The sequence below is a fragment of the Hippoglossus hippoglossus genome, chromosome 6, assembly GCF_009819705.1.
Source record: "Hippoglossus hippoglossus isolate fHipHip1 chromosome 6, fHipHip1.pri, whole genome shotgun sequence".
NCBI classification, from domain to species: Eukaryota; Metazoa; Chordata; class Actinopteri; order Pleuronectiformes; family Pleuronectidae; genus Hippoglossus; species Hippoglossus hippoglossus.
Window position 1 is genome coordinate 23,634,061 of NC_047156.1, and position 26,788 is coordinate 23,660,848.

Sequence of the window (26,788 nt, forward strand, 5' to 3'; positions counted from 1 at the left end):
GATTGTGTCAAAAGATCTGAAATGTATTTAGGTGCAAATCCAGAGTGGGCCTTAAATGTCAGCAATAAAATCTTAAAATCAATTAAAAAATTTACTGGAAGCCAATGATAAGAAGCTAAAATTATAAAATGCCCTCTTTTAGCAGATTTGGTGCGAGTTCTGGCTGCTTCGTTTTGGACGAGCTGCAATTAATGTGGGCTCAGGCAGATGAAAAGAGAGTTACTTTAATCCAAACAGAGCAAATGAAGGAACGAATGACAGTCTCTAAATTTCTTCTTGATAAAAACACGCTGATCTTTGAACGTTTCCTGAGCTTAAAAGAAGACGACTGGATTGCTGTGATGCTTATTCAAGGTGAGGTCTTCAAAGGTGACTCAAAGCTTAATTTATTATTTGTACGCAATGTTCTGGGACAAGAGAACCTAGGTGCTTCAAGGTATTGACTGTGTCACGGCCAATAGTCACTGCCTTAGTCATGTCAATATTAAGCTGCAAGAAGTTTTGGGCCATTGAGAATATTGATTTGATCAGAGTCAGTGGGTTTAAAAGAGAAGTACAGATGTTTGTCATCTACATATGAATGGAGGTTGACGTTATGTTTGTGGATGATACACCCCAAGGGTAACATATATAATGTAAACAGGAGAGGTCCAAGGACAGACCCCAGGCCCCATAGATCTTCACAGAGGATTACTTATCGATGGCTACACTAAAAAAATCTGTCTTGGAAATACGAATAAAAACATTTTCAATTTGACCAGGCGAGGGGAATCCGCAAGTTGTGGAGACTTTACGATAAAATAGCACGGTCAACAGTGTCAGATGCACCGCTTAAATCTAATAAAAGTAAAACTGAGCAGCAACCAGCAGAATGTTCATGACTTTAAGGAGGACTGTCTCTATGAAGGCATTGTGACCTGTGCAGGAGGCAGCAATTTTCACCGCCATGTTGAAAATTTTATTGGTGAAGAAGTTTGAAAAATCTTCATATTTCTGAGGGGCGGAGTCTATGTTGACATTTGGTGGAGCCTCTGGTGCAGAGTTAACAAAGCCCTGGAGTTGTGCCTGTTTGTGTCTACTGTTGTACTCTTGCTTCTTGACTTGAGCAATATGGTCTAATATTTGGACCAGGTATTGTTAAAAAACATACAAAATATTTCCACATTTTGATTGACTCAAGGTCGACTGAGGAGAACAGGAGAGCATCTTTAAAATTAGATGCATACAAGAGTATATGTTCTGGCTCTGATTAAGTTAAAAGAACCAACGATTGAACGTAAATGTTAATACAGTGTAAATATGGTCACAGCTTCACCCGCCACAGTGATCCGACTTCACGGCAGAGAAACAGCTTTAGGGCTTCAGGCTCATCTGTCTGTATATGAATCAGTTTCTAATCCAGTCACTAAAGTTCATGAAACAGCTGCTTAGAGTAAATATGGACCCCCTCAGAGATATGTGGGGGTTTACTGTGACAACCTCATTAAAACATGTCACACCTTTAATGAAGTGCCTCCTGAATGTTGCAACTCAGGGTCATCAGAGACTCAACTTCAGGGGAACATGAATGCACTCTGAACCATGGCCATATATCCAATAGAAAAAAACTTCATATACCACCTTCACATGGCAGCCATTTTCCCTATGACATCACAATCAGGGTAGGGAGCTGAAATACTGCTATCAACAGGCTTATGTTGTACTGCTTTGATTCAGGTTTACAAGTCACACAGAGAATCTGACAAGATTGACAACATGTGGGGATCTACTTAAAATTAAATAAGGAATAAGAAAATTCACTTTGTTTCACACAAAGCAGAAGATTCTGAGATAAGAGATAAACCTTAGTTTTATTATATCACACACATACAGCCTGATCTGCAGGCAGTGTTGGGGGCCATAGAAACTTTCAAAAGGCCAGTATCTTGCCACTGGTTGAATTGGCCTGCAAAACAATTGGTGATAAACTGTAGTTTCCAAGTGGTAGTAAAAAAGCTGCATGTGTAAAAGAAAAACTGTTTCACGGTGTCTATGTCCAGCCTGTGGACCAAATAGTCAGAGGCAGAACCAGTTTAACAAAGAACAAGAAACTCATTTCTCTGTAAATATGAACATTTATTTAAGTATACAATTTAGTCTTCTCATTGCCCCGCCACCCCCACCCTTTTCACAGGTTCAGTGTCAGTATCTTGGCTTCTCAATGCAGCATTAAGCCTCGCTGGAGGACGGTAAAAACTCAAGAGACAAACAGGTCAAACAAGCATTGATTATTTCTTTGCACTGTTTACAGATGGAGGATCACAGGCATTGCCAAACCTACAAGCTGCTTGCAAATGCCACATTTGGTTCAATATTATTTGCTTTTTTAAAAATATTTTTTTCTCCATGCGGAGGCATTTACAATCGCATTGCATATAATGATAAGTTTGTTGACTGAAGGACGGAGCAGGATGGTGACTAGATTTTATCATTTAGTTTTTTTTTCATTATTTGTCTTGAATACTGACCGAAGCATTGTTTGTTTCCTCCATCAGAGAATAACAGAATGATGAATGAAAACATAGACCATTTCACAAAATGCCACAGGTGTGTTAGAATTGATGTGTTTAGACATTAATTCAAAGAAATGTGCTGACTTGAACATCAGTCATGTTTTTATTTCAAGGTTGCGTTACCGCAAAACCTTAAGCTTTTCAAAAGTGTCCACCGTCACTATATTCTGCATGAAATAACATAAAATTATCTTTTGACAAACGCACACCCGAAAAACGCAAAACTCTACTATCATCAAAACTGTGTGCAAATAAACGACTTTAATAACGTTAAAAAAATTAAAAGTTGAAAAAAATCTATTTCAGGCAACCAAGTTGCCATGTTTTGGTCAACGAATGTCTTCATGAAAAAATAATACAGCTACACTACAACTACAATTTAATAGTAAACTTGAAGATATGAAAAGAAGAACAGTAAGAAAATAGTGTTATCTCGCATTTAAGCTGACCGCTATCCAACACAAAGAGGATCCTGCCTGTTTGGTCGCACATACGTCTCCCTTTTAAGTTTCTCAAACAAGGAAGGAAAACATGAAGAAATGAACACGTAAAAATATTTCCCAAGGATCTTTTGAGGACTCAGATCCCCTCAGTGGAGCAGCTAGTGTTTTATATTGTTGATTATTGATAATGAAATGTAGCAGGCTGCATCCCCACATTGTGCTGATGAAGATTTAAGTGCTTTCTGATGAAAGATGTTCTGGGGGAGAGGAAGGTCTATAACGACAAGGGCGCGTGATGAACCTTACAGATTTAACTGATGAGGTATTGCACAGATTAATTATTATGATCATAAAAAAAGCAAATAGGCAAAAATAAATATACAGCAAATTCATACAACATTTACATTACAATTTTAGTCAGATTCTGGAAGATTCCTACAAGATATTTTAGTGTCAGCGATAGGTTTGGGGGTTTGGAGGACTGGATATTCATCACTAGTCATCCCACTCCTCGTCGTCCTCAAAGTCCTCATCTTCGTCGTCATCCTCGTCTTCGTCTGGGAAAAGAAAACACAAAAGAAATGTAAAAAGAAAAAGTGTTGAAATCCTGAGAATAGAAAACCTTTTCACATAACCTCAGCAGGACGGAAGCCGCAGGTTTGAACAGGAAATACTGGAAGGGAGAATTGGAGCTCTGCCTTAAAGGGGAAGTGGTTCGAGAGTTTGGAAAATATGTTTATTTAGGTTCCTGCTGAAAGTTCGATCAACACCACTCTCATGTGTGCATAGTTATTACAATGCAATGAGCAGCAGCCAGCTAAGCTAGCTTACCACAAAGACTGGAAACAAGTAGTTACAGCTAGCTTCAATGTCATAAGTGTTAAAACACCATGAGAAAAACCAAAGAGATAAAAACCCAACAAAGCATTTTAGAAAGGGGTTGAGGACTGGTCTATTAATTGTTCAGGACCAGTCTCTTCCTCTGGTTTCTGTTGGTTGACACCAAGGTGTATAACACTATCACAAATGAAATGTTTTTTACAATTTTTACACAAACAACCCAGACATGAGCATCAGGTGTTGATCTTATCATCCAACACACTGCAAGAAAGTGAATAAGCACATTTCCCAAAAATGTCGAATGAGGTATCCTTGTTTCTTGGGATAAGGTCTAAGGGCAACTAAGGAACCCTGGATGCTGTAGCTACGTGCCAAGTGTGTACCAGGTGATACACACAGCCCGTCAGCAGAACTACCTGAGGAATGGATGGCTTTGCTCCTCTTCTGCATCACCTCCATGAGCGCGCCGACGATGCCTGCAGTGGGAGCCGACGATGGAGGGCTGGACTCGGGATGATCCGGCACCTGAAGACAAACAAACAGATTTGGTTTGTAACAGGTACACTCACATAGATTCACATAGAGCATAACACAGATTTTCATGTGTAGGTAACTTTTACGCATTTTGCACATTTCTCAACAGATCATGTTTAAAAATGTTGGCGTGCATGGACAGTACAAACTAGGAGTTAGTGATTTATATATGGAATGCACACAGAGGCCCTGTGCAGTGTCAGTTGGCTGAATTAGCCATTAGCAGATCCTTGCACTCTGTTGTGGGAATCGGACTGTGATTGTCTTACTGTCTTGAGCTGGAATCCCTGTCGGATCTGGTCCAGCAGGGCGTCTCTTCCGGTATTAGTGGCCGGCACTTTGGGGTTCGGGTCCACCTTCTTCAGCTGGGTTCCTCCTCTGATCTGGTCCAGCAGCGCTGACTTCCCGCCTGGGCTCGGCGAATGGGGCGAGTCTCCACCTCCACCGACACCATCCAGCTCTGGAGGAGGAGGAGGGCCGGGCGGCGGAGGAGGAGGAGGTGGCGGAGGCGGAGCAGCGACAGAGCCAACACCGCTGCCGACCGGAGACGGCTGGGCAAGTGGGGGAGGCGGAGGGGGTGGGGCTTGGGGGGCGATGGAAGAGTGCAAGGATGGAGGAGGAGGTGGTGGAGGCTGGTGGTGGTGGTGGTGGTGGTGATGGTGGTGTGGAGGAGGAGGGGGCTGGTGACCTCCTCTGGTGGGAGGCGGTGGGGGAGGCGGGGCACCCAGAGTTCCAGGTCTGGAGGGAGGAGGAGGAGGAGGAGCTGAGGCAGGTGCTCTGGACGGAGGAGGGGGAGGAGGGGCTCCCCGACCCCCTCTGGATGGTGGAGGAGGGGGTGGAGCCGAGTTATGGGGTGGTGGAGGAGGAGGAGGGGGTCCGCCACGAGAGGGGGGTGGAGGGGGTGCTGCAGGGGTGGGGTAGGGGACAAGGGATAGGAGATCAGGTTGTATCAATGCACCTCAAAATGACATCACACAGGCGACTGTCACATGTTCAGCAGCTACGCACACGGTCTCCAAGGCTTCACTGGAGGCTACAGTGAAGACACTATACAGTCACACAGACTCTTAACAGAGACATTACACTGCAGACCTTCTCCTCACTGCTGCTCACAGTACAGGAGTGATTATACACGTGAACACAAAATGTCAACAAAGGAGGAAACATGAATGTGTTAACGTGACCAAAGCTTGGTGATGGAGAGCCCACTGTTTGTTTCATGCATTCATTCAAGAAACAGTCTCCTCATCAGTGTCCACACACAATGATGTTTTCATCTCGCACCATTTTTGTCTCCACAAGTTGTAAAGCTTGTCATGTTTACCGCATGTCATCGTTACAGCGCCCATTCTATACAGATCTGTTTGGAATGGGCTGTTTGCTTGGTCTTATACTGGTTGCAGCTTTTTTTCTGAAAGTGAGCTATGTTCAACCAGGTTTAATAATCAATGTTTTGAATAGAATTAAAAGTTTTGTGACTGTCCAAAAGCGTGGTTTATATGCAAGTTGGAATGATTCACTTAACTGCCGTTATTGTTTTTCTTCAGACCCTAAAAGGACATTGTGTTTTTACTTTGACGATAAATTTCCAAAAAGGAAGCAATTCTTTGAATGTTGTAGTGATGCACGGTATACCAATACCAGAAAGGTACTGCGAGACCCAGCTATTAAAAATATACGATACCTAATTTTATTAGTATCGGTACTTTATGAATGACCCCGGCTGCACCCGGAAAACACCGTCTATTGTCACTTGTGTGAGAGAGACAGAGAGAGAGAGTAAGAGAGCAATACCCACCACCTGAAGTTATTTATGTTAACTTTTAATAAAACTACAGCCTTTCTGAAGTTTCTGGCATAACTACAGTATTTCCTTGTAAATAATTTGTCCTATGCAGTATAATAAATAACAATAGTGTACAGTATAAAGCCGTGCATCTTCTGCTCATGCAAATATTTCACACAAAAAAAAGTCAAAATTCACTCTTCTCTCCTGCCTTCAAACCAGTGCAGGTTAGTTAACATGAATACATTCTGGACTGAAACTGTCACCAAGTATAAAAAAGTCAGACAGATAGCAGATTTGAGGTCTGCAGATGAAACACTTCTGTCTGAGACATGAGTAAAGGCAGCATGAAGGAAATGATTGTACCAGATAAAGCTGTGAAAGGAATGATCTTTTGTTATATTGCTGTATATACACTTCTGATTTGATGGTTTCAGACGTCATGTCCTCTACGTGGTTACACTGTGGTTACCATCATAAAACTCTAAAAACAAGAAAAACATCAGCTCTGTCAGACCTAAGGTAAATGACTGCATCACAGTTGGATTAAAAAGCATTAACCAGTGATTTATTCATGCAGAGTTATGATTCAAACACATTCATACTGATAGATTCCATTTTGACTGCATGGATGAAAGAGGACTTCAGCATTCAATGTTAAAACTTCAAATCCCTTTAATATTCAATATTTAACTTGAACTGACTTGTGAAATCTTTGATTCTAACTTGTGTTCATTTCAAAAGGTTTTTCCACATTGTCAGAGGAAAAGAAAATCTTTTGAGTGAAAAAATGACATCCATCAAAAAGGACAACTCAGACAGTGGCACAAAGCAGCTCTAAACAATTACTTCCATAGTTGACTTTTTTAGCCGATAGAGTTTAAATTAGATGTGATCAAAAAATCTGTCAGTTTTTCTTTAAAATGTTTTGTGCAGCCAAGTATCCAAAAGTTGAGTTTACACTATGATATATAGAACAGCAGCAAATCTTCACATAAGGAGTTGCAACAATATCGGTGCTTTGACATTGTGCCCGGTGATAAAAAGATATGAAGATTATTTCTAGCATCAGACACTGATGAAAGGCTTTATTCTTCAACAGAACCTGCCATTTCGGGTCAGTTTGATACATCAAAGACATCAGTGTGTGTGTGTGCGCGCGCGCGCGCACACATTCGTTCTCACCTTGTCTCCTCAGCTCGTTCTTGACGGCCTCCACCCCTCCCTTCTTCTCAATGAAGTCGTAGATGACCTTGGACGTCTCACGATCCTTTAGCTGAGCCTCGGAGATGCCGCACATGTCAAACAGGTTTTTCAGTTCAGGGTCCAGGTTGTTCAGCTGCAGCATTAAAAAACACGGAGAACATTAAAAAACACAGCGGCACACTGCTGAGGACCGATGACGGTAGGGATGTCACAATACCAAAAATGTTGTAGTCAATACCGATACCATGAAATTTCCACAATTCTCGATACCCAATTTGATAGCACGGCAAAAATCAAAAACAAAACAATAAACCCCACTTCAACACACTGCTTTATAAAAATGGATGAACATACAAAAACAACAGTGGCTATGTAGCCTTCAAGTGATAGATAAAACAGAGCAGTGGCACCGAACCTCTCTTCCGTCTGCAAAAGTGTGTGTGTGTGTGTGTGTGTGTGTGTGTGTGTGTGTGTGTGTCACTCTGTATAAATACGTGTGTCATAAACTCCAGAGCGAACCAAACAAACACAAAGTAAACCTGAAGCATTGCACGGGTCCCAAATAACCTCTGACCAGTGATGATGTCCACCATCAACGTGCAAAGTGAGCGCAGGGCAGCGGGGGAGTGAGGAGGGAGGAAATGCATTTGTGCGTGAATGTGTAGTCGCCACAGCTTTGCCAAGTTCATGCTACATCTTTTATTATTTCGCTTCTTGTCCCAACCCCACATGACTTGTTCATCCAATAGGGATTATGTAAGTATCTTTGATCAGTGTTAATGAAATGGAGCAGGTAGAGGCGAATGGCCTTTGAGAGTGGACATCTGTTGCTGATTGTTTTGAGAACAGTGCAGTGGCTGTAGAAATGTTTTGTGTCTCATGATCACAAATGTACTGTAGACTACGGCTGCACGATATTAAGAAAACATGCGATATGGGATAACATGTTGACTTGCGATAAATAAACAAATGCTTAAGTATAGAGTGTTAAAGTGTTTCTGCTTTGGTTTCACTGCTAACATAGACCCAATACAGTAAGTGGTCTATGCAGACAAAATGAAAAGCATTATTTCCATTCCAACAACATGGTTTTATTGAAAAAAATTCCACCTGGCTACGGATCCAGGGAGCCATGCATAGCTCCAGTTACAATCCGGTCTGTGTTAACACATGTCTGATCACACTGTGTGTGTGTGTGCGTGTGTGTGTGTGTGAGAGAGAAAGAAAGAGAGAGGAAAAGAGCGAGAGGGACGGCTGATGAATATGCACGCTGCTCTGAAGAAAGATTTAACTCATTAAGAAAAGTCTTGATCATTATGTGATGATCAGTGTTGATATCGTGGCATCATTTCAAACAAATAAACTTTTAAACTGTAGCAAGTCAGAGACGTAAGCTGAGTCTGAGAGAGAGAGACAGCGATATACGTATATCGCGCATGTTGATATTCCAATGACGATACATTTTCAATATATCGTGCAACCCTTCTGTAGACGACAAAACTTTCTGAGCAGCACCTCTTGAGAATATAATAATAAACTTTTTAAAAACAGAGTTTACAAATTGTTTTGACAGCATAGCAAGAAAGCCTCACAATTCTCTGTCCTCTCTATTCTCTTCTTCCGACAATGATCATTTCCGGTCACAGAAGTTAAGGGGTGGCATGATCGTGTAATTCTGTGTGGCGCCTTTGAGCAGATGAGTCCATACACAAAATTAGCAGACAGCATGCGAGCTCCCGCTCTGTTCGGATGAAGACCATCTGAACCAAAAAGTTCCACCCGTTCCCGTTGTTAAAATTGTCCGTGAATGACATGATAATATCTTTTTGATACATCGCTCTCCCTCTGATAGAAACCAAACCCTCTTCATAGAAACCACTGATATGTTCATCCTTTTCAAAATAAAAAAATCATCAGTTTCCTGATCCTCTTTAACTGGCTCTGTTCTAAGAATTTTCATTTCTTAGAACAGCAGCGAGCCTCTTCCTCTAAAGTGAGGAGTAGGTACACAGCAGCCAGTCACAGTGTTAGTATGACATCTGGTGGCCAACAGGTAGAAATACCATCTGCCTCTACACTGGCAACAAACCACCCAGCTGCTTTCCATCATGACCAGCTTCTGCTGTATGACTGACGTGTTCAAGATGGTTTGGTGTGCTCAGTTTATCATGAGGCAGTTAAAGGCAGAGAGAGGGAAGCAGTCAGCCTATTGCTTGTTCAGCGAGTCAGTCCGAGCATTAGCTCATTAGTGGACAAACTCAATATTGACACGCATCAGCAGCTCTTGTTGCACAGAGAAAATACTTAAGGTTTCTAAAAAGCCTCCATCTTGTTACGATAATTATTTGTCAAGCCTTAAAGAGACACTGCACACTTAAATGTTTTAGAGCTGCAAAACTAAATTATACGACTGCTCTTAAATGAAATACATTAATGCTGGTTTTAACATCACATTCATCACCAAAATCATAAAAAAAAATCTGCGCTCGTACTGGAGCTGATTGCTAGAAAACCTAGATCACATTGCTTTAGCAAGTTAATTGGTATGTCGGATTGTGTGTGTGTGTGTGTGTGTGTGTGTGTGTGTGAGATCTGTAATAGTATTTTTTTCAAGGGACTATGATTTTTGTGCCACAAGGTGACTATGCAGCTTTTAATATGCACTACCACAATTGTCCATGAAATAGTGGCTTCTTGAGTTGGTTCTAAAAAGAGCAGAGCCTTAAATTATTCATTTCTCCAGTTTGCAGCCCTCTAATGAGTTAATGAGGCCCCTGCCTGGTTCGCTCTGAAACATTCTGGGTCTTTCAGCTTCCGAGAAGCAGCGAGATGTCTGTGAATATGAGCAGGAAGTAACAAGAGCCTATTGTGTGATCTCATCATGCAGCCACCACACAGGTCACTATTGTGCTCCTATGAGTATGTGTAAGTGTGTGTCCATAAAGGGGCTACTCACATCAAAACCTGTGTTTGGATCCCAGCCCACGTGACCGATGTGCCTGAAAAAGACGGGACAGATATGTGGTGAGATCACACAAGTGTTGCATAAGTACACAGAAGTGCATCAATTGTTTAGTATGTGCATGTGGGCGACCATGTGCCCATGCTAAATAGTGAGCCCACACACACACACTCACACTCACTCATCAGTCAAAGACAGTGTGGTCATTGAGCGCTTTCAGACTCAACATGTTTACTGCTGCCATGAAGAAGAGTGTGTCAGGTCTGACTGCACAACCAGATACTGTCAAAATGGGCCATATGCCGCGTTCCATTATACCTCGGAGCCCGAATTAACAACCCCCCAGTCGGAAGTTGCAAATGGAACAACACCTTAAGTCGGAATTTCGACTCGGAAAGTAGGAGGAACCTTAACTTGTGAGAGTTACTGATATTGGTGTACTGGGTGTGTTAGCGGCGGGATAACCAGATGTTTTTATTGAATAGTAATTGCAAACGTTTCCAGCACAGTGTGTCCTCAGAGTCAGTGCATCACAAAATCAGAGATCTTTCACCAGCTGTCCTTGCTGCATTTAGCAGCTGTAACTGTGTTTCTTTTTCTTTATGCGTTTGTTCTCCTCGCATTTTTCAAATATAACAGTCTGATCCTGGTTTGTGAAATATGCTGCTCTGCTGTCAGTTCAAAAACCCCGCCCCTTTTATGTGCAGGAGCTCAGATCTTGATGAAGCAAAGCTAGGTTGACTTAAAGAGTTTATAACCAGCTTTGTGTGACCACTTAACCTGATGGCGATTGTTAGGTTAAGTTCAACCAGATATCAGAAAGATATCCTGGGTATGATGAACTCGCTTTGTAGTACAGACCCCTGCAGTAATTGAGCAAAGACCTGCTGCTGGACTCAGGCCACAGAACCATTTAGAGGCATCACCGCTACTTTACAAAGAGCTGTTAATTCAAAGTTTGGTGAAGGTAGACTCAGTACGCAGAAATTTGAACTGGAGAATCTTTTTTTCGGGAATGCACTGTTGTTGTGATCTTCAATGTGACTTATGTTAGTGAGTCCCAGCCTCCTCTGCTAGAGAGCTGGTTGCCTGTTTACTCAAAGTTTATTAATATTGAACAATATTGTCCAAATCACACCAAATTCAACACTGCACTTCCTAGGTCCCTTAAGAATACACATGCTAAGTGTGAATAGTGAAATTTTTTGTTTTCCTGACTGAAAACGATTAATTGCCTAACTGATTAGTAAAAGGACAGAAAATTAACCTGCAACCTGTGCAAATGATAACTGACCAGCATTGGCCTGTTCCAGCTTCACGAATCAAAGGAGTCTTTCTTATTCTTTACTTCATATCACTGCAAATCTGGGTTTTGAAACAAGACAGATGCTACTATGGACATTTTTTTTCTACAGACATAACTTACTTAATAGATTAAGTAGTCGTTTGTTTTGGCCCAACCCCCGACTTTACAAAGCCCTTTCATTTCCTATATTATCGGCAGCAATTGGTTTCATCTGTCGGTCAGTCTATCACTATGAAAACTCACTATTTTATTTGTATAATAATAAACTTGAAGAGACTTAGTACTTGCTGCAGATTTGTGATTTATCAGTCAATGAGTTTTTAAAAAAGTGCATTGATTGAAAATTCCATACATACCTACATACTTGAGCATACGGTATTTCATATCTTTTTTTACAGTCTAGATACTTTTTAATTATTCAATCATGTTTCTCTAGGATTACTCAGAGTACTGTGAGCTCTGGCCCTACTGCTGATCCCCTCATATATTTGTAATTGATGATTTGAAGAAACTGAGTATATTGTCAGATTCCTATTAGAAATTGTATCACATTCTCTGTGATGTTGAACATGTGACTCACTGGAAGTTGCTGGGTGTGCCGATGTCGGCCTTGGTCAGTTTCTTCTTCTTGCTTTTGGTCTTCTTGTCCTTGCGGGTAAGGCCGCTGTGGCTCAGTATGTTGTTGAGGTGGTACGGCTGCTGGTGGCTGTGGGAATTGAGGAATCTCACATTGTTGATCTCCGGGTTCTTGATGTCCACCGTGGCCATGGGCAGAGCTAGACCTGCGCAGGGAGAGACGTTCACTAGTAGCAGTTTTTGACAATACCTCCAATTGAACACCAAAGATAATAAACTCTAATTAGCAGATTGGCAAGAAATGTCCTGATGTCCGTATACATCCAAAGGCCTGTTTTTCAGGAAAGATAATTCAAATGAGGAATACTGCATCTTCTGGGCCAGTGCTTCCCAAGCTGGGGGATATGACTCACGAGATGATTTCCAGTAATTTAATTTAAAAACAATTACAAAGAACAAATGTTATCCATAAATATTACAGAGGATGATAAATATTAGTAAATGTAAAATAAAACCATGCAAATAGAAATGTCATCAGACTTCGGATTTTCTTTGTACCCACGATGCAGCGGGTCAATTTACAGCAGCACAGGTCACAATTGCAAGTGTCTGGCACTGTTGTCGGGATTCAGGGGATGAACGCTTTGGAACTCCTGCTTTGATGAGCTGCAGGTCTTTGCGTGTAAGAGTTACCTTTGTGAGCTTGCAACCCCGTTATTGCCAAAGACTGAATTAATTCTGTTCGAAATGCTGCACAGCCATCAATATGACTTCCCAGGTACCTGGGGGATCAATATGGCAAAGAGCTGGTGTAAACTCCGACATGTTTGATGTACAACAACAGTGATATTGTCCGTCAGTTCTGAGCTTTTGTGTTCCATGTTTTCTAAAATAAACATCAGGTAGGCCTCTCTCGTACTGTTGGTCAGGGCCATTCAGTCCTCGAAACCCTCGTAATCTCCACAAACCACAGCAGCATCTGACATAACCACTAATCCATTGCTAATCCCAGTCCAAATCTCTGGACCCCCATGAATACTAGATGTCAATGACCAGACCCACAGGCATGCTTCAACACTGCAGAGAAACAGGATGGGATGGTTGTGTTTAAGTCGGAGTATATGTGACTGAGGAGTTTCTATACTAAGATTAATGAAATACACCAGATTCATACAATAATTTTACCAATTTATGACAATAGTCGGTTTCCTGGGTGGCTGCTTGTGTTTGAGAACTTTGGTTTCTTTTGCACGTCAGAAACTAGAATTACCGCACTGCAGTTCTATGCCTCTGCCAACCAGTGCAGTTTCAGTGTCCATATTTCTAGATAAAAAAAATGTCCAGACTCATATGAGGTCACTGTGACCTTTGACCACTGAAACGTAATCACTTAAAGTGACAACTGCTCAAAAGTTGAAGAAATTCCTTCAAGCAGTCTTGAGATTTCATATTCAAAAGGCCCAAAACATGTTTTTTGAGGCCACCGTGACCTCAGAAGGGCACGTATGGGGTGGGTGTTAGCATAGCTACATCAGCTAGCATCGCTACTTCCAGTTGTAGACTTTTAGGCTTAAAACTGTGTAAATGACGCCGTTTCGAGTCTAATTTAAATGTCGGGTCTTGCAGACACCACACGAGCAGTATGGAGGCATGTTGTGTTTTTTTTCTGTTGTGTTATTACATCTGAAGGAGTCACCAGTTACTTCTATTGTATTGGATTTGGCTGCAACACTGTTTAGCCCTGAGACTCCAAAAGTCTTTTGTGGACTCAAACACTTCACACCCTCCTCCATCGGCATAGTGGTGAGTAGATAATGAGTGAATATACATTTTTGGGTGAACTATCCCTTTAACATATCCTACTGTTGTAGCAAGTTGGGACTTGTTATGTTCAAACTTTGTGTGTCTGACTTGTAAATCCAAACTGGCAAGAACGTAACATCAACATACATCACCCAAACTGATCGGTAGCAACAGTGTCGCTCTGTTAGTCTTATGTTTCACCGCTGAAATGTCAGAAAGAATCTGCGCCACTGGAGAGAAACTTCAATGAAAGAACAAACTCAGGCACAAATCCATGGAGTTGATTGAAGAGTCGACTGATCTGTTCAGCATATGTTAATCTAGCTCTTTACAGCTACGGTGTTTGCCAACAGTCAGAGGGATTAATGAAAGTAAACTGTTCTTCGGAATGACACGCAGACACAGCTGCAGGAGGAATCTAAATTAAGGCTCTGATGCACTGGGATCATTGCTCAAATATTTTGCATTTGATGTGGATCATCAGGAACAAGTTATAGGAGATCAAAAACCAGTGTGTAAAGAGTGCCACTGAACATCTCAAAAGTGGACGAAATATTATATTATATACAGTACAATGCAAAAAAGAGTGTTGTATTGATATGTAGGACCAAGGAAGATCAGAAGCTACACTTTCCAATGTTTTACCTGTCAGGGCAATCCCTCTGTGTATCTAACTGTACGAAATATCTTGGGCACATCATCACTGACAAGATGGAAGATGATGCTGACATGTACAGGCAGAGACGAATGTTGTATGTCCAAGCAAACATGTTAGTCAGGAAATTCCACTACTGTTCTGATGATGTGAAAGTGAGCTTGTTTCGTGCTTACTGCACCCCCATGTATGCAGCCCCATTATGGGGCAGCTACAAAAAGGAGACCCTGCGCAAACTTCAGGTAGCATACAATGACTGTCTGAGGATACTGCTGAAAAAGCCCAGGTGTAGCAGTGCTAGTAAGCTCTTTTGTGACTCAGGGCTAAGCACTTTACAGGCTCTCTTGAGGAACCTGATGTTTAAGTTTATGTCTCGACTTGATGAGTCACAAAACTGTATTATAATGATGCTCACAAGCCCCAGGTGCAGCTCGGTCAGATATCAATCATATCTGTGGAAACATTGGTATGGGTGCCTTTTAAGACTCATGAATAAGAGTATGTTTGTATGTGTTTATGTATCTGTTTTCTTTATGGTGTATGTCTTGCTATTGGGTCTAGAGCCTGTAATAAAGTTTATCATATATGACCCCTGTTCTGAAGGGTCGGTCAGTGTCACCACACACGAGAGCAATGATGAGATTCAACCTTTACAAAGAAGGGGTATACATGCTTCACAACCAAGTGAGTGTGTAAATGTTGGAAGGGAATATGTAGAAAAAGAAATGTGCTAGGTTTAACAATTCACTTCAACAAGAGTCCATGAACCGACCAATCACACCTTGTATATGGAGGTGTGTGTATGCACATGTGCAAGTGCAGCCGCCTCTGTTTTTTTCAAATTTTTGGTGTCATATTAAATTTGTTTTTGGGAATAGTAGGATTTAAAACAAAAAAAAACAACTTACATAATAGTTATCTCACAAGTGTCAATTTCATTCAGGTTCACATTAAGCTCACCAATTATAAAAACATCTTATCGGGCGTTGAGTTGCAGCAAAGTTCACATGATCGTCCTTACCAATCTAACATCTGTGATTGATCTTTAATGCAACTAGGGCTGAAACGATTCCTCAAGTAACTCGAATAAATCGATTACTAAAAATCATTGATTCAAATTCTTTGCCTCGAAGTTTCTTTTAATCCATATACTGCCAGCGAATGTCTATAGACGCGCTCTCTCTATTACTGTTGCACAACGATGCATAATCGATGGAATAATCGATTGAATACTTGATTGCTAAAATAATTGATAGCTGCAGCCCTAAATTTAACATTTAATATTAAGTGTGGTGGCAATCACAATACTGTAACTTGATAGATGGTTGAGTGTAGCAGTACTGGATATTAGGGACACCACACACCAGCAGTGTACTATGCAAGTCATGTATGTACAGAGGGACTCAGCAGAGGGATTTGATTTTTCTTCAACTGGATGCATTATCTTTTTTTTTTAAAGATTTTCCGCTCTTTCATTTGCTTCCATGTTGTGCGACTCATTGCACGTTGACATGATGCTGTGAACAGGAACGCGGCTTTCCAAGGTTCTGGAGTTTCACTATTGGGTCCCACTGATCAAAACATGTTGCAGACCACCAAGTAACTAAGTATTAAAATGCAAAGCATGCAATTTTCAGTTTATAGAATCATGCTATCTTGGTGTAAACACAGCTCAAATATCAATATAGCTGATCGCACAATAGACCTGTTGCCATTCCTTTTTATCTGTTTATTTTGTCAGATGACTTAGCCAATATACCAATGTGACAACTCCTGAAGAATAATAAAATGTATAAAAGAAAACAACCTGTTGAGGAGTGGTGACTGTGGGGATTACAGATTAGACCTAATGTGCATCACAACAGGGTTTAAAGAGAACAACAGAGACCATGTGGTCTACATATGGCACAGATGGACTTCCTGCTGATCAGATTAACCTGCAGAGGACTCCACTCTGTCAGTGTGAGTCACACTGTCGTGTGTAAGGAAACACCACAACTCAAATCTCCCTTCTCCTGGCATTTGTCATTCAGTCACGTGAATAACATCCATTATCGTAGGACATGCATGAACACGGTTTTAATCAAGGGCCCTGATTCAACTCAGTGAGCTGCTCTGTGAAACCACTGTGTGCTGTCGATGGGCACATATACATATGTAGGGACATGAATACATTATAGTCACTGAACGCCAACACAATACATTACCAAACAGACCCGAGAACTGCAGATCACACTCAAACTCATGTTTGTTAATCCAGGTCATAGTGACCAAAATGCCTTTGTGTTTATGAAAAAGGAATAAAATAAATTGTGGATGAAGTTTTAGCTGTGAAAACACAGGGTATGAGTGAACTTGAGGTATATGCAGTATTATTAAGTCGACTGTAGGATCTTTGTAATTGGCCCATGGGTGTGCTGGTTTTGTAAATATAGCAGTTAAAGGGATTAAAAACCAATTAAACCAAGAAACTATTGGCTAAACTCTCATTTGTTCACAGATCCAGTAGTTGTGTTTTTCGCCTTTTCTCCTAGTTTGCTTTTTATTTCCTTGTTTTTTTATGTGATAAGTCTTTGATTTTTCTTAATTTACAATTTGTCCTATTGTACTTCTTGCTTTTTGGCATGGTTGAGTGAATCTTGTGTTAATGTTAGTGGACACTTTGTGATTTGATGAGCAATATAAAAGAAAGTTACAAAAACAAATATTGATATAATGACATGATTTCAAGATAAATAAATAAAATTTAAGTATGCCACTGAGCTCTTACAACCAAATAGTAAGTAAAACTGAATCTGCATCATCAAGAGTTCAACGTACCATTTTTAGGGTCACCTCTTTTCTCTGCAAAAGAGAAATTAACAGTTATGTTTACAGAACAACATCGACAAGATTTGTCTTACCTAATAGAAATGAAAGATATTTGGATTTTTTAAGAGGCGAAAGATGAAGGTGAGCTCTTCAAGAGTGAGGAAGTGTGTTTAGGTTAAGTTAGTACAATGCTGTGGCGGGCCGAGAGAAGACATGACCCTCAAAAGGTGTAGAAGTTGTCAGAGAGAGAAAATACCGTCTCATGTGTTGGACGACGTGGACAACACAATCAGAAGGACAGTTCAGGAAGTCCAGAAGAAAAGCCAAAGGGTTGAAAGCAAAGTTCAGTCTGACAAAAGCGAGTTCTCACTGATGTCGTCAAGTGCCCCTTGGGCGAGAGCATGGAGGCATGAGCTCATGCAGTGTGTGCTCGCGAACGTGAAAGTGGCTCCGGAGGAGAATCACAGAGGACATTTAGGCTAAAAACCTGGTGTAAATGACCTGGTTTCTGTCTAATTTGAGTTTCAGTGCTTACGGACACTTGGATGACACCACATGTATGGAGACATTTTCAGTTTTTTTTCTGTTGTTTTGTTATGTTTGAAGAAGAGTTTGCCAGTTACTTAAATTTTATTGGATTTGGTTGCGACACTCTTTACCCCTGAAACACCAAATGTGTTTTGTGGACTCAAGCACTTCACCCACCCCTCCATCGGCATGGGGCGAGTAAATAATGATTGAGTTTTCATTTTTGGGGGAACCATCCCTTTAAGCTTGTATTTACTCCTTTTGAGATGCAGTGGAAAACCTTATTGTGTGAAAACACAAAAACAATATAACTTCAGGAACTTTAAGTTACTAGGTTGATGTCATTTTCTAATCAAGAATATCTAATTCTCATCTCCCTGAGCTTGGGCATTAGCGAAGCAGAGGGGTGTGGGCATAGAGGTTAGAAGAGGAAGAGACAAGTTCAACAGTTTCAGATGAGAAAGGGCGCACAAGCAGAGGAAGCAGAGCCCCCCCCCCCCCCCCCCCCCCCCCCCCCATAAACCCCCCAGAAACTCACCAGTTTTGCGTTGCCGTCGGTTGAGCAGGTCATTGATGGCGACTCTGAATCTTTTGGCTTCTTCTTCGCTTGCGAAATTCAGACCAATCTGACAGGTCTGTAAGGAAGGAGAGCCACAGATGATTAAAGTGACTCCTTTCTTTAATCTGTAAAGACCTGATGCAACAGCATGTATAGACCTTTTAGACTTGGTGTGACCTCTTCATGCTTCTCCCTTTAGGGCACGGCCACACATATGTGAATGTATCAGTGCACCGAACCTTCACCTCCTGTTCACTTCCAATCCGTGCGAGACAGGGCGAATAAAACATTCACTTCCTGTGGCGAATCAAATCCGCAACATGGCTTCGGGAGTTTCACTTTGGTAAAGTTTGACCTGCGATATTCACCTGCCTTTGCATGTGTGACCCTGCCCTTATGCTATGTTCCAGACAACTTGGATGTTGGGATTTTCCAATATCCTACTTGAAATTTGTATATGTATTGGACTATGTTTCCAAGTAAAAAAGTGCCATGCTTGTTTTCTACGAGGTCATCATTTTTAAGACATCTCAGCATGGTTGCTGGTTTCATTGGTTTTTCAAAAAACTGCTAAAAAAGTTAAGGGAAACGACAACGATTTACAAAAAAAGCCAAATGTTTAAGCCATCCATTTTTGTATTTATTTAATGTCTAGCTCTGCTTCAGAGGCTGAGAATTTAAAGTTCTTCTAAACATCTACTATGCTGTCAGCTCTTCAGAAGAGCCTCGGGTTTCAAGGTATTGTCTTCAAACAACGCTTGGTTTTAGAATGAGTTTTTATTTGGCTCATTTGGTCTTAATGGGTTAAATAAAAAAATATTTATCAGAAATAAGGACGGATGACTTTGCATTTAAAAAATTACTCTAAATAAAAACACTAATAAATGTTAGTTTGAATAATTTCAATTATCATCGGACACCGTCTGCTGTCACTCATACTGTTGATTCACTTAAAGGTTTTTGATCAACACAACTTTGAAAAATAAAAAAATATGGTTGAGACATGAGTCACATAGGGCTGAAAATAAAGATTATATTTGATAATCGATTAATCTGTTGATAATTTTTGTGATTAATCAATTATTAATTTAAAGTGTGTGAACATTTTACGTTTAAACCTCAAAGAAAACTTGCGGTATGAAACTTAAAGCCGTTTATGATCCTCCAGTAAACCTGGAGAAGACGAGGAGGAGGAAGCAGAGCTCCAACATGTTTTCTCTTAAGGTTCATAACACAGTGATGTTTTGCTGCTGTTCCATGTCAAATCACCTTAACACAGTTTGTAGCTAACGGTCTCTGAAGGATTTAATGCAAGTTCTCACACTTTTGACGACTTGTCACTGATGTATCTGAGGTGCTTGTCTCTTCCATTTTTCAAATGTTTATTCCTGAGAGGAGATGTGAGCTGAACAAGGCACAGGATTGGCTGGTTTACTGCCCACACCTCAGAAGACGCTGCCACAGTGTGTGCCGTGTATTCTAACAGACCCAACTAATCGATTACTAAATTAGTTGCCAACAATTTTTATAAATCGATTAGTTGTTGCAGTCCTACAGTCACACCATAAATTAATTGAATGCAAATGAAATGCTGCCCACAGCAAAAGTGGATGTTTTCATTACAAGCCACTGGTTCAGCGATTTGTGCACCTCTATAAATAAAGACTGATCGTTTAACTTTCTGAAAATCAACAGCAGCAGCTTGTTTAAAGGGCAGACACATCCTGAATGCTGCGGATGCTTCGCATTAGTGTCTGTGGCAGCGGAAATGTTTTTTTGAAGATTAGACTGTGTAAACACTTTTGGTGATTATAACACTTGATTAAATGGAGAAGAAACCGATCGGTGAGACCAGCTGCGGTGGGAATTTTGGTTTTGAGGAGATTGTTAAAAGAGTTGCACACATACGTCTCCTGCAAACGAGATGAAGTAGGATCTGGAGCTGCTGATGGAGAAGCTGTGGTACAATTCTTGTTCGAACATGGTTTTCCCTTCCTGCAAAAAACACAAGATGGAAAAAGAAATATCAGTAGTTTCTTCTTAAAAAGAACTAAACCTTTGACTAAGATAATTATCCAGTGAACAGAAATCCCCTTCACTCAGCTGTTCATTTAAAAAGTGAACCATCAGTTTTTGGATTCAGTTCCTTCCTTCCCTGACAGCTGTGGATCTCAGTTAATTCATAACCAAATTCACATAATCCTCCTTTTCACAACATCCATGTTTTATTTTTTGGTTAGTCTAGTTGATTTGCTTTTCAGAAGACATAACTCATTAACAGAAATAAATCTATACAGAACTGACATTATGTTGTCTTTAATTTTAATAAAAGAACTTGAAAGCAGTTGTATATTTTGTCCTCATACACTGTAATATCCAGACAGATCCAGGGCCTGTATAAACATCAGACAGTAAACGTAGCAAGTCAATCTGATCCATTGTGGTTGCATCTCTATTACAGCATCGTATTAATCTCTTCAGTGATTCACTATAGTGTATGGGTGCAGTCTGGCTAAAACCCACAACATGCAAAGCTTGAATGGAAATTAAGGCTGCAACTGACAACTATTTTGATAATCGATTAACTGACGATTAATTGATTATTAATCAGATACAAAGACAAGCTACATTTTAACCTTTCTTTAAGTTTTCAAAAGTCAACTTCCTTGTCTTCTTTTACAATGCTCTTTCTATATGTATTACAGATATGTGCAACTTAATTATGACTATAATTCCAGTTTCCGATATCTAGCTTCTTAATTCTGACTAGTCCTAATTAAAATTCAAGATATTTGTTAATGTGCCTCAATTCAAGATGCCTTAAATTAAGTTTGAACTACTCAGAATGGTGTCTTAGATATAATGAACTTGAATTGTGACTCGTCAGAATGCAGTTGTGGATATCTGCAACTGGAATTAAAGATAGTAATAATTAAATTGTGGACATATATAATAATAAATCCCACAAACATGAATGGCAAAGGTTGTTTGAATCTAACTAGTCAAAGTGTAATCACAGATAATGACATTTTGAGTAAAAACAGAATTAAAGAGACTCTTTTAACTGTTATATATATATCTTGCAGAAATTCTAACAAGTCACAATAAAAGTTCAACTACTCAAAATAATGTTGATACATTAAGCGTTATTTCTGAATAAACGAACCTGGTTACCAAACGTTAAAACTGCCAGGCCTCCTGAATGTGCCTCTGTGTGACCGGAGGTGTGTCCGTCTCACGGCACAGTCTCTGTAAGTCTCAGCAGTCTTTTGTTTCAAATCAGACAAGCTGCACTGGGCTGTTATCATGTCTGTTTTACACAAAACCTGTCAATGCAACATCTTCCAGCAGGTTGTTTTTGTGCTTCAGAACATGGCCGCTGTGAAACATTGTTCACATCACACATCATTACAGTATGCACCTTAAATTTGTTTACGATCTACCAGAAAACCAGAGAGAAGAAGCAGAAGAATGGCTCAAACATGTTTTCTCTTTAGGGGCCTTCTTTAAAGGCTTTAATGTAAAGGCTTTTGGCAACTTGGGTCGTAAGCTGAATTGTTAGTGGTGTTTGCCTCATTCGACACGTGAGCTACAAGGCACAGCATGGGCATGTTTACTGCCCCCACCTCAGGAGACGTTGCCACAGTGTTTTATAATAGACCGATTATCAGATTATAAAATTAGTTGCCAACTATTTTTATAATTGATTTTTGATCTATTTAATTGATTAGTTGTTGCAGCCCTAATGGAAAAGTTTGAGAAAAAAAAGTCCCACATTTCGGGAAAATGCTCAAGTGCTTAGTGTTAGAAGACACACGTGATATCAATCTCATATTTGTATACACACAGACACAACAGTGGTATCACGCTTCAGACTGTTCCTTTAAGATGTTAGATTTAACTATCCTCTGGTACCGAGTTTATTGTTTTTTCCTTTACAGACTGGTCTCACTCACTTTGATGTCAAACACTCTGATGAAGTAGGATCTCTGTGGGTTGTCTTTGATGAGACAGGCCACTCCGCAGCATCTCTTCCCCCAGCTGGCATTGCGCTCTGCCACGTACACCTGGACCACCGCCGAACACAGAGTCTGAACAGACATAGGTCAGAGGACAGGACAGTCATTATCCAATCAGTATGGGTCTTTAAGAAATGAATACTGTTTCAACAATCAATAAAAGCAGTGAAGTTGTTCAGTCAGGAGAATTTTAATTGCTGGGCTGTAATCTCCCTTCATTGTGTCCGGATTTTACAGACTCATCTAGTTCCTGGTTAAAAGCCTCCAAACTCCACATATGTGATAGAGCAGCCATCAACTATAGGAAGAAATGGACATGATTCAAAACCTTTCAAAAGTGATAAGGGCTAGAGATAGCATACACCTGCTAACAAGAGCAGTACAGATAACCACGTCCCATGTGTAAATATCTTAAATGTGGATCAGGGTCACCTCTTTTCCCATCAAAGTGGATCTTAAATGTGCAGAATAACATGGATTAACTCTTTACTTGAATTCTAGAAAAATCTAGAATAACAACCTTGCAGTTGTATGTTTCTGTTGACCAATCAAGTTGCAGTTTACATCCCCTTCTGTCCAGACTCATTTAATAAAATGTGTATTGAAGACTTAAAAGGAATGTAATAAAAGTTATAAAATGTATTTTGTCATAATATTGAATACAACAATTGACACACTCGCTAAAAAAGAAGAAAGTAAATCAGAGGAGATTAGCTCCATGGTGTTATTCTCAAACGCATGTTTCAAAATAGACATCACAGAAACTGGAGAGGAAGTGGCCTTCCACCAACCAAGATGATTTTTGCCTAACCTGGAAAGATAGCCTGATAAATAACAAGCACTCTGAGATGCCAGAACCTTCCATTATTCATAGAAGAAAGTAAGAACAACCCCAAGTTCCTCTTCAGCACTGTAGCCAGGCTGACAGTATATTCCTTTAACTCTGAGAAGCAATGTGCATGAGCTTCTTTACAAACAAAATTATAACCATCCAGGAAATAAATCCACCACTTCCTCCCCATGAATTGCACAGACATATTGTCTAGTCCAGAAACCATAGAACCACCTGTAGCACCAGATTTATAGTTAGACCACTTTTCTTCAACTGATCTTTCTGAACTGACTTCAGTCTCTTCCTTTAAACCACAACTTGTCTATTAGACTCTTTCCCAACTAGAATTTTTAAAGGAAGTGTTCCCCCTTATTGACAGTTCCATATTAAATCAGATTAACATGTCTTTGTTAACTGGCCATGTGCCACAGGCTTGGCAACGTAGCGGTAATTAAACCTCTTAAAAAGCCCACTCTTGACCCAGATGTTTTAGCTAATTAGAGACCCATATCAAACATTCCCTTCATTTCTAAAATCCTTTAAAGATTAAGGAATGGCACTAGGCTGGTTTAAGTTGTATCAGATAGATTCCAATTTGTTAATGTTAACAATGACTCCATGCACACAAAAGTTAGTCATGGAGTTCCACAAGGTTTTGTCCTTGGACCGATACTTTTCACTTTATGACCAGATAGTCACCTTGGTTGGTATTAGTTTGGCCCCCAGCTCTACTGTGAGTAACCTTGGAGTTATGTTTGACCAGGACATGTCATTTGACCCACAAATAAAACAAGTCTGTAGGCAAGATTTCTTCCACCGGAGGAATATTATAAAAATTTGAAACATCCTGTCTCAGAAGGATGCTTAGAAACTAGTCCATTCATTTGTTAACTCTAGACTGGATTACTGTAATTCTTTACTATCAAGATGTCCCCGTAAGTCTGTGAAAAGCCTCCAGCTGGTCCAAAATGCTGCAGCACGAGTGATCACAGGAACAAGGAGAGATCATATTACTCCTGTCTTAGCTTCTCTGCATTGGCTCCCTGTAAAATTCAGAATATAATTCAAGATCCTGCTCCTCATATACAAAGCCCTAAATAATCAAGCCCCTTCATATATCAAAGAGCTCATAACACGATATAGTCCCAATACATCACTTCGCTCCCGAAAAACAGGCTCTCTTACGGTTCCTAGAATCTGTAAGAGTAGAATGGGAGCCTTCAGCTGCCTTCAGCTACCAGGCTCCTCTCCTGTGGAACCAGCTCCCACTCTGGGATCGGGAGGTAGACACCATCTCTAGCTTATAGTTAGGGCTGGATCAGGTGCATGTTATTTCAAACTAATTTAACTTTTTCTACACAGGTTTAAAATTTGAACAAAAAAGATGCAAGCAGCTTCACAGGGCTGGAAACAATAAACATCTTGTCGTCCATCTTGTTATCGGTCGTGGACATCAGTTTGGACTCATACAGCTAAGGCTACGGGTTATTTTCAGTATCAATCTTTAAATTGTTGTTGCAATTAATCTTTTAATTTTTCAGTCATTTAGGACTGTAACCACATCAACAGTGGTATTGTGGATTCTCTAAATTGTTTTCCTCCATGCTTGCTTACTTGTTCACATCCAGCATGCATCAGAAAGGTAAAAGTATTTCAAAGTTGCCACCGTAAGAAGCATTAGCGAATAGCAGCTGCATGTTTGTGACATTATGGCTTCTTACAGAGGGGGCGATAACACAGAAACAACGACTGAACTGGAAAATCCACCTGCTTCCTGAACTCATCTGGGAAGAAATATTTTGCGTTCCAAAAATTATCAATGACGACAATGCCCCCTGCTGTTGTTTGATGAGAAGTGTGCAAACTACGGATAAGACATGAGTCACTAGATGGCAGAAATGTAACCCCAGGGAATTATTTGTTTATTTTTTAAAAGTTTTTCAGAGTTAACTGAGAGAAGTTACTATTACATCTTAAATAAATTATCTAAATATGACCACATGGTCACAGTGTGGTAGAATTCCGAACAAAATATATCATTTGCTACGAGGGCTGAAAAAAATATATTGTTAAAATAGAATTGAATCTCATCAACATAATGCCAAGTTAACATATTTACACAGTGCATGTTGTCTGGCCAACAGTCCAAGTTTCAATCAGGAGCCAGTTAAATTTACATTTTCGTGGCAGTGACAATGAAAGTTCTGTTGATAAAATAATCACATTATTAAAAAATCCTTTTAGCTCAGAATGAAACTTTGTTGTGTGGTCAAAAAATTTGCATGTTGTGTTCTAGAAATGTTCAAAATTGCCAAATACAAAGAACTTGTGTTACTAATGTGACTTGGCTTTAATGAATGTTGTAATTTTTTATTTTATTTTTATATTTTCTACTTATATGTTCCATTTATTTGTGTTTTTTTCGGAGTTGTTATTTTTTTGTTTAATTATGAAAAACTAAATAAAAATGAATGAATCAAATATGAACTTATAACTACTAGAGTTGATGTCATCAATGCTTTTCTCTTAGTCTCTGAAGTTACAACCTGCAGTTCACATTTACTCATGTGCTTACAAGTTCAGACTTGATGTAGTTGAAGCTCACACAGTGTTTTCATCGGACAGGACCTGTATCGTGGAGTTATACAGAAGAGGCTGATGAACAAACCAAATACAAACGTTGATTCAATATATTGACAACTATTAAAACACATGAGACAGTCAAAACGTCAGGGACTCTGCAGGGTCCCAGGGTCCACTGTAGGTCCGGGGTCAACACATGTTTCTGCTGCCTCACATAGACCCAGGGGGGGTGGTGACCGTGAAGAGACAGCACAGGACGGACATGGTTCTGTCTGCTCTGGGTGGACATTGCTGCTCCTCTGGGACCCTGCAGGTGATTAACAGGGGGGAACTTACGGCGCATTTCCTGCCCAGGTAGCCGAACAGGCACTCGTTCTCCTGCGGGGTCAGGAGGATGGAGCCGATGTTTGCGACCCTGCGAGGCGGCGGGTGGCTGTTCATGGCTCGGGAATTCGTGTAGCTAACCCCGAAACGATGCGGTTCTCCCCGGACGGGTTCAGCAAACTACTGATTACAGAAGATCCATGCGGGCTCCGGTTGCTGTGGCCTGCAACCGGATCATCTCCGCTGGGTCCGACTCCGGGCTGCAGGGCGGAGGAGGATGCGGAGCGTTTCCCTCGGCTCTGTCCTGCTCGAGAAAGAACCCCTCCTCACGGTGTCAATATAAAAAAAGCAATGGCCCGGTCAGAGTCTGCAGGAGGATAAATGCTCAACTGTCACACGGAAAGTCTTGCAGCTGCAGCGGCGATGCGTACATCCAACATGGCAGCAAGACGGAGCAGACCAATTTAAA

General features: G+C 40.5%; 1 protein-coding gene across 4 annotated transcripts; it reads right to left on the reverse strand.

Moving 5' to 3' along the window:
* Window positions 1–2,368: 2,368 nt before the first annotated feature.
* On the reverse strand, window positions 2,369–26,788 carry wasla (WASP like actin nucleation promoting factor a). 4 transcript variants are annotated; one of them, XM_034588317.1, is made up of 11 exons: window positions 26,332–26,788; window positions 22,518–22,652; window positions 20,470–20,556; window positions 18,541–18,637; window positions 17,484–17,507; window positions 12,210–12,411; window positions 10,318–10,360; window positions 7,341–7,494; window positions 4,639–5,273; window positions 4,252–4,360; window positions 2,369–3,552 (listed from the first exon to the last, which is right to left on the reverse strand). In XM_034588317.1, exons 1-11 carry the CDS (start codon window positions 26,434–26,436, stop codon window positions 3,491–3,493), a joined length of 1,653 nt encoding a protein of 550 aa, XP_034444208.1. In that variant the 5' UTR covers window positions 26,437–26,788; the 3' UTR covers window positions 2,369–3,490. The 4 variants fall into 4 exon arrangements, with proteins under 4 accessions (XP_034444208.1, XP_034444207.1, XP_034444210.1 ...); XM_034588316.1 differs by lacking the exon at window positions 26,332–26,788 and adding an exon at window positions 25,998–26,321; XM_034588319.1 differs by lacking the exon at window positions 17,484–17,507 and having other exon boundaries at window positions 26,332–26,787.

Excerpts from the sequence above, each read along its gene's own strand:
- wasla (XM_034588316.1), bottom strand. The coding sequence starts at position 26,126 with ATGTGTTTTAATAGTTGTCAATATATTGAATCAACGTTTGTATTTGGT. Across the intron at positions 20,557-22,517 it reads TCAGAGTGTTTGACATCAAA|GAAGGGAAAACCATGTTCGA; the intron begins GTGAGTGAGACC and ends TGTTTTTTGCAG. Across the intron at positions 17,508-18,540 it reads CCGACGGCAACGCAAAACTG|AGAAAAGAGGTGACCCTAAA; the intron begins GTGAGTTTCTGG and ends TCTCTTTTGCAG.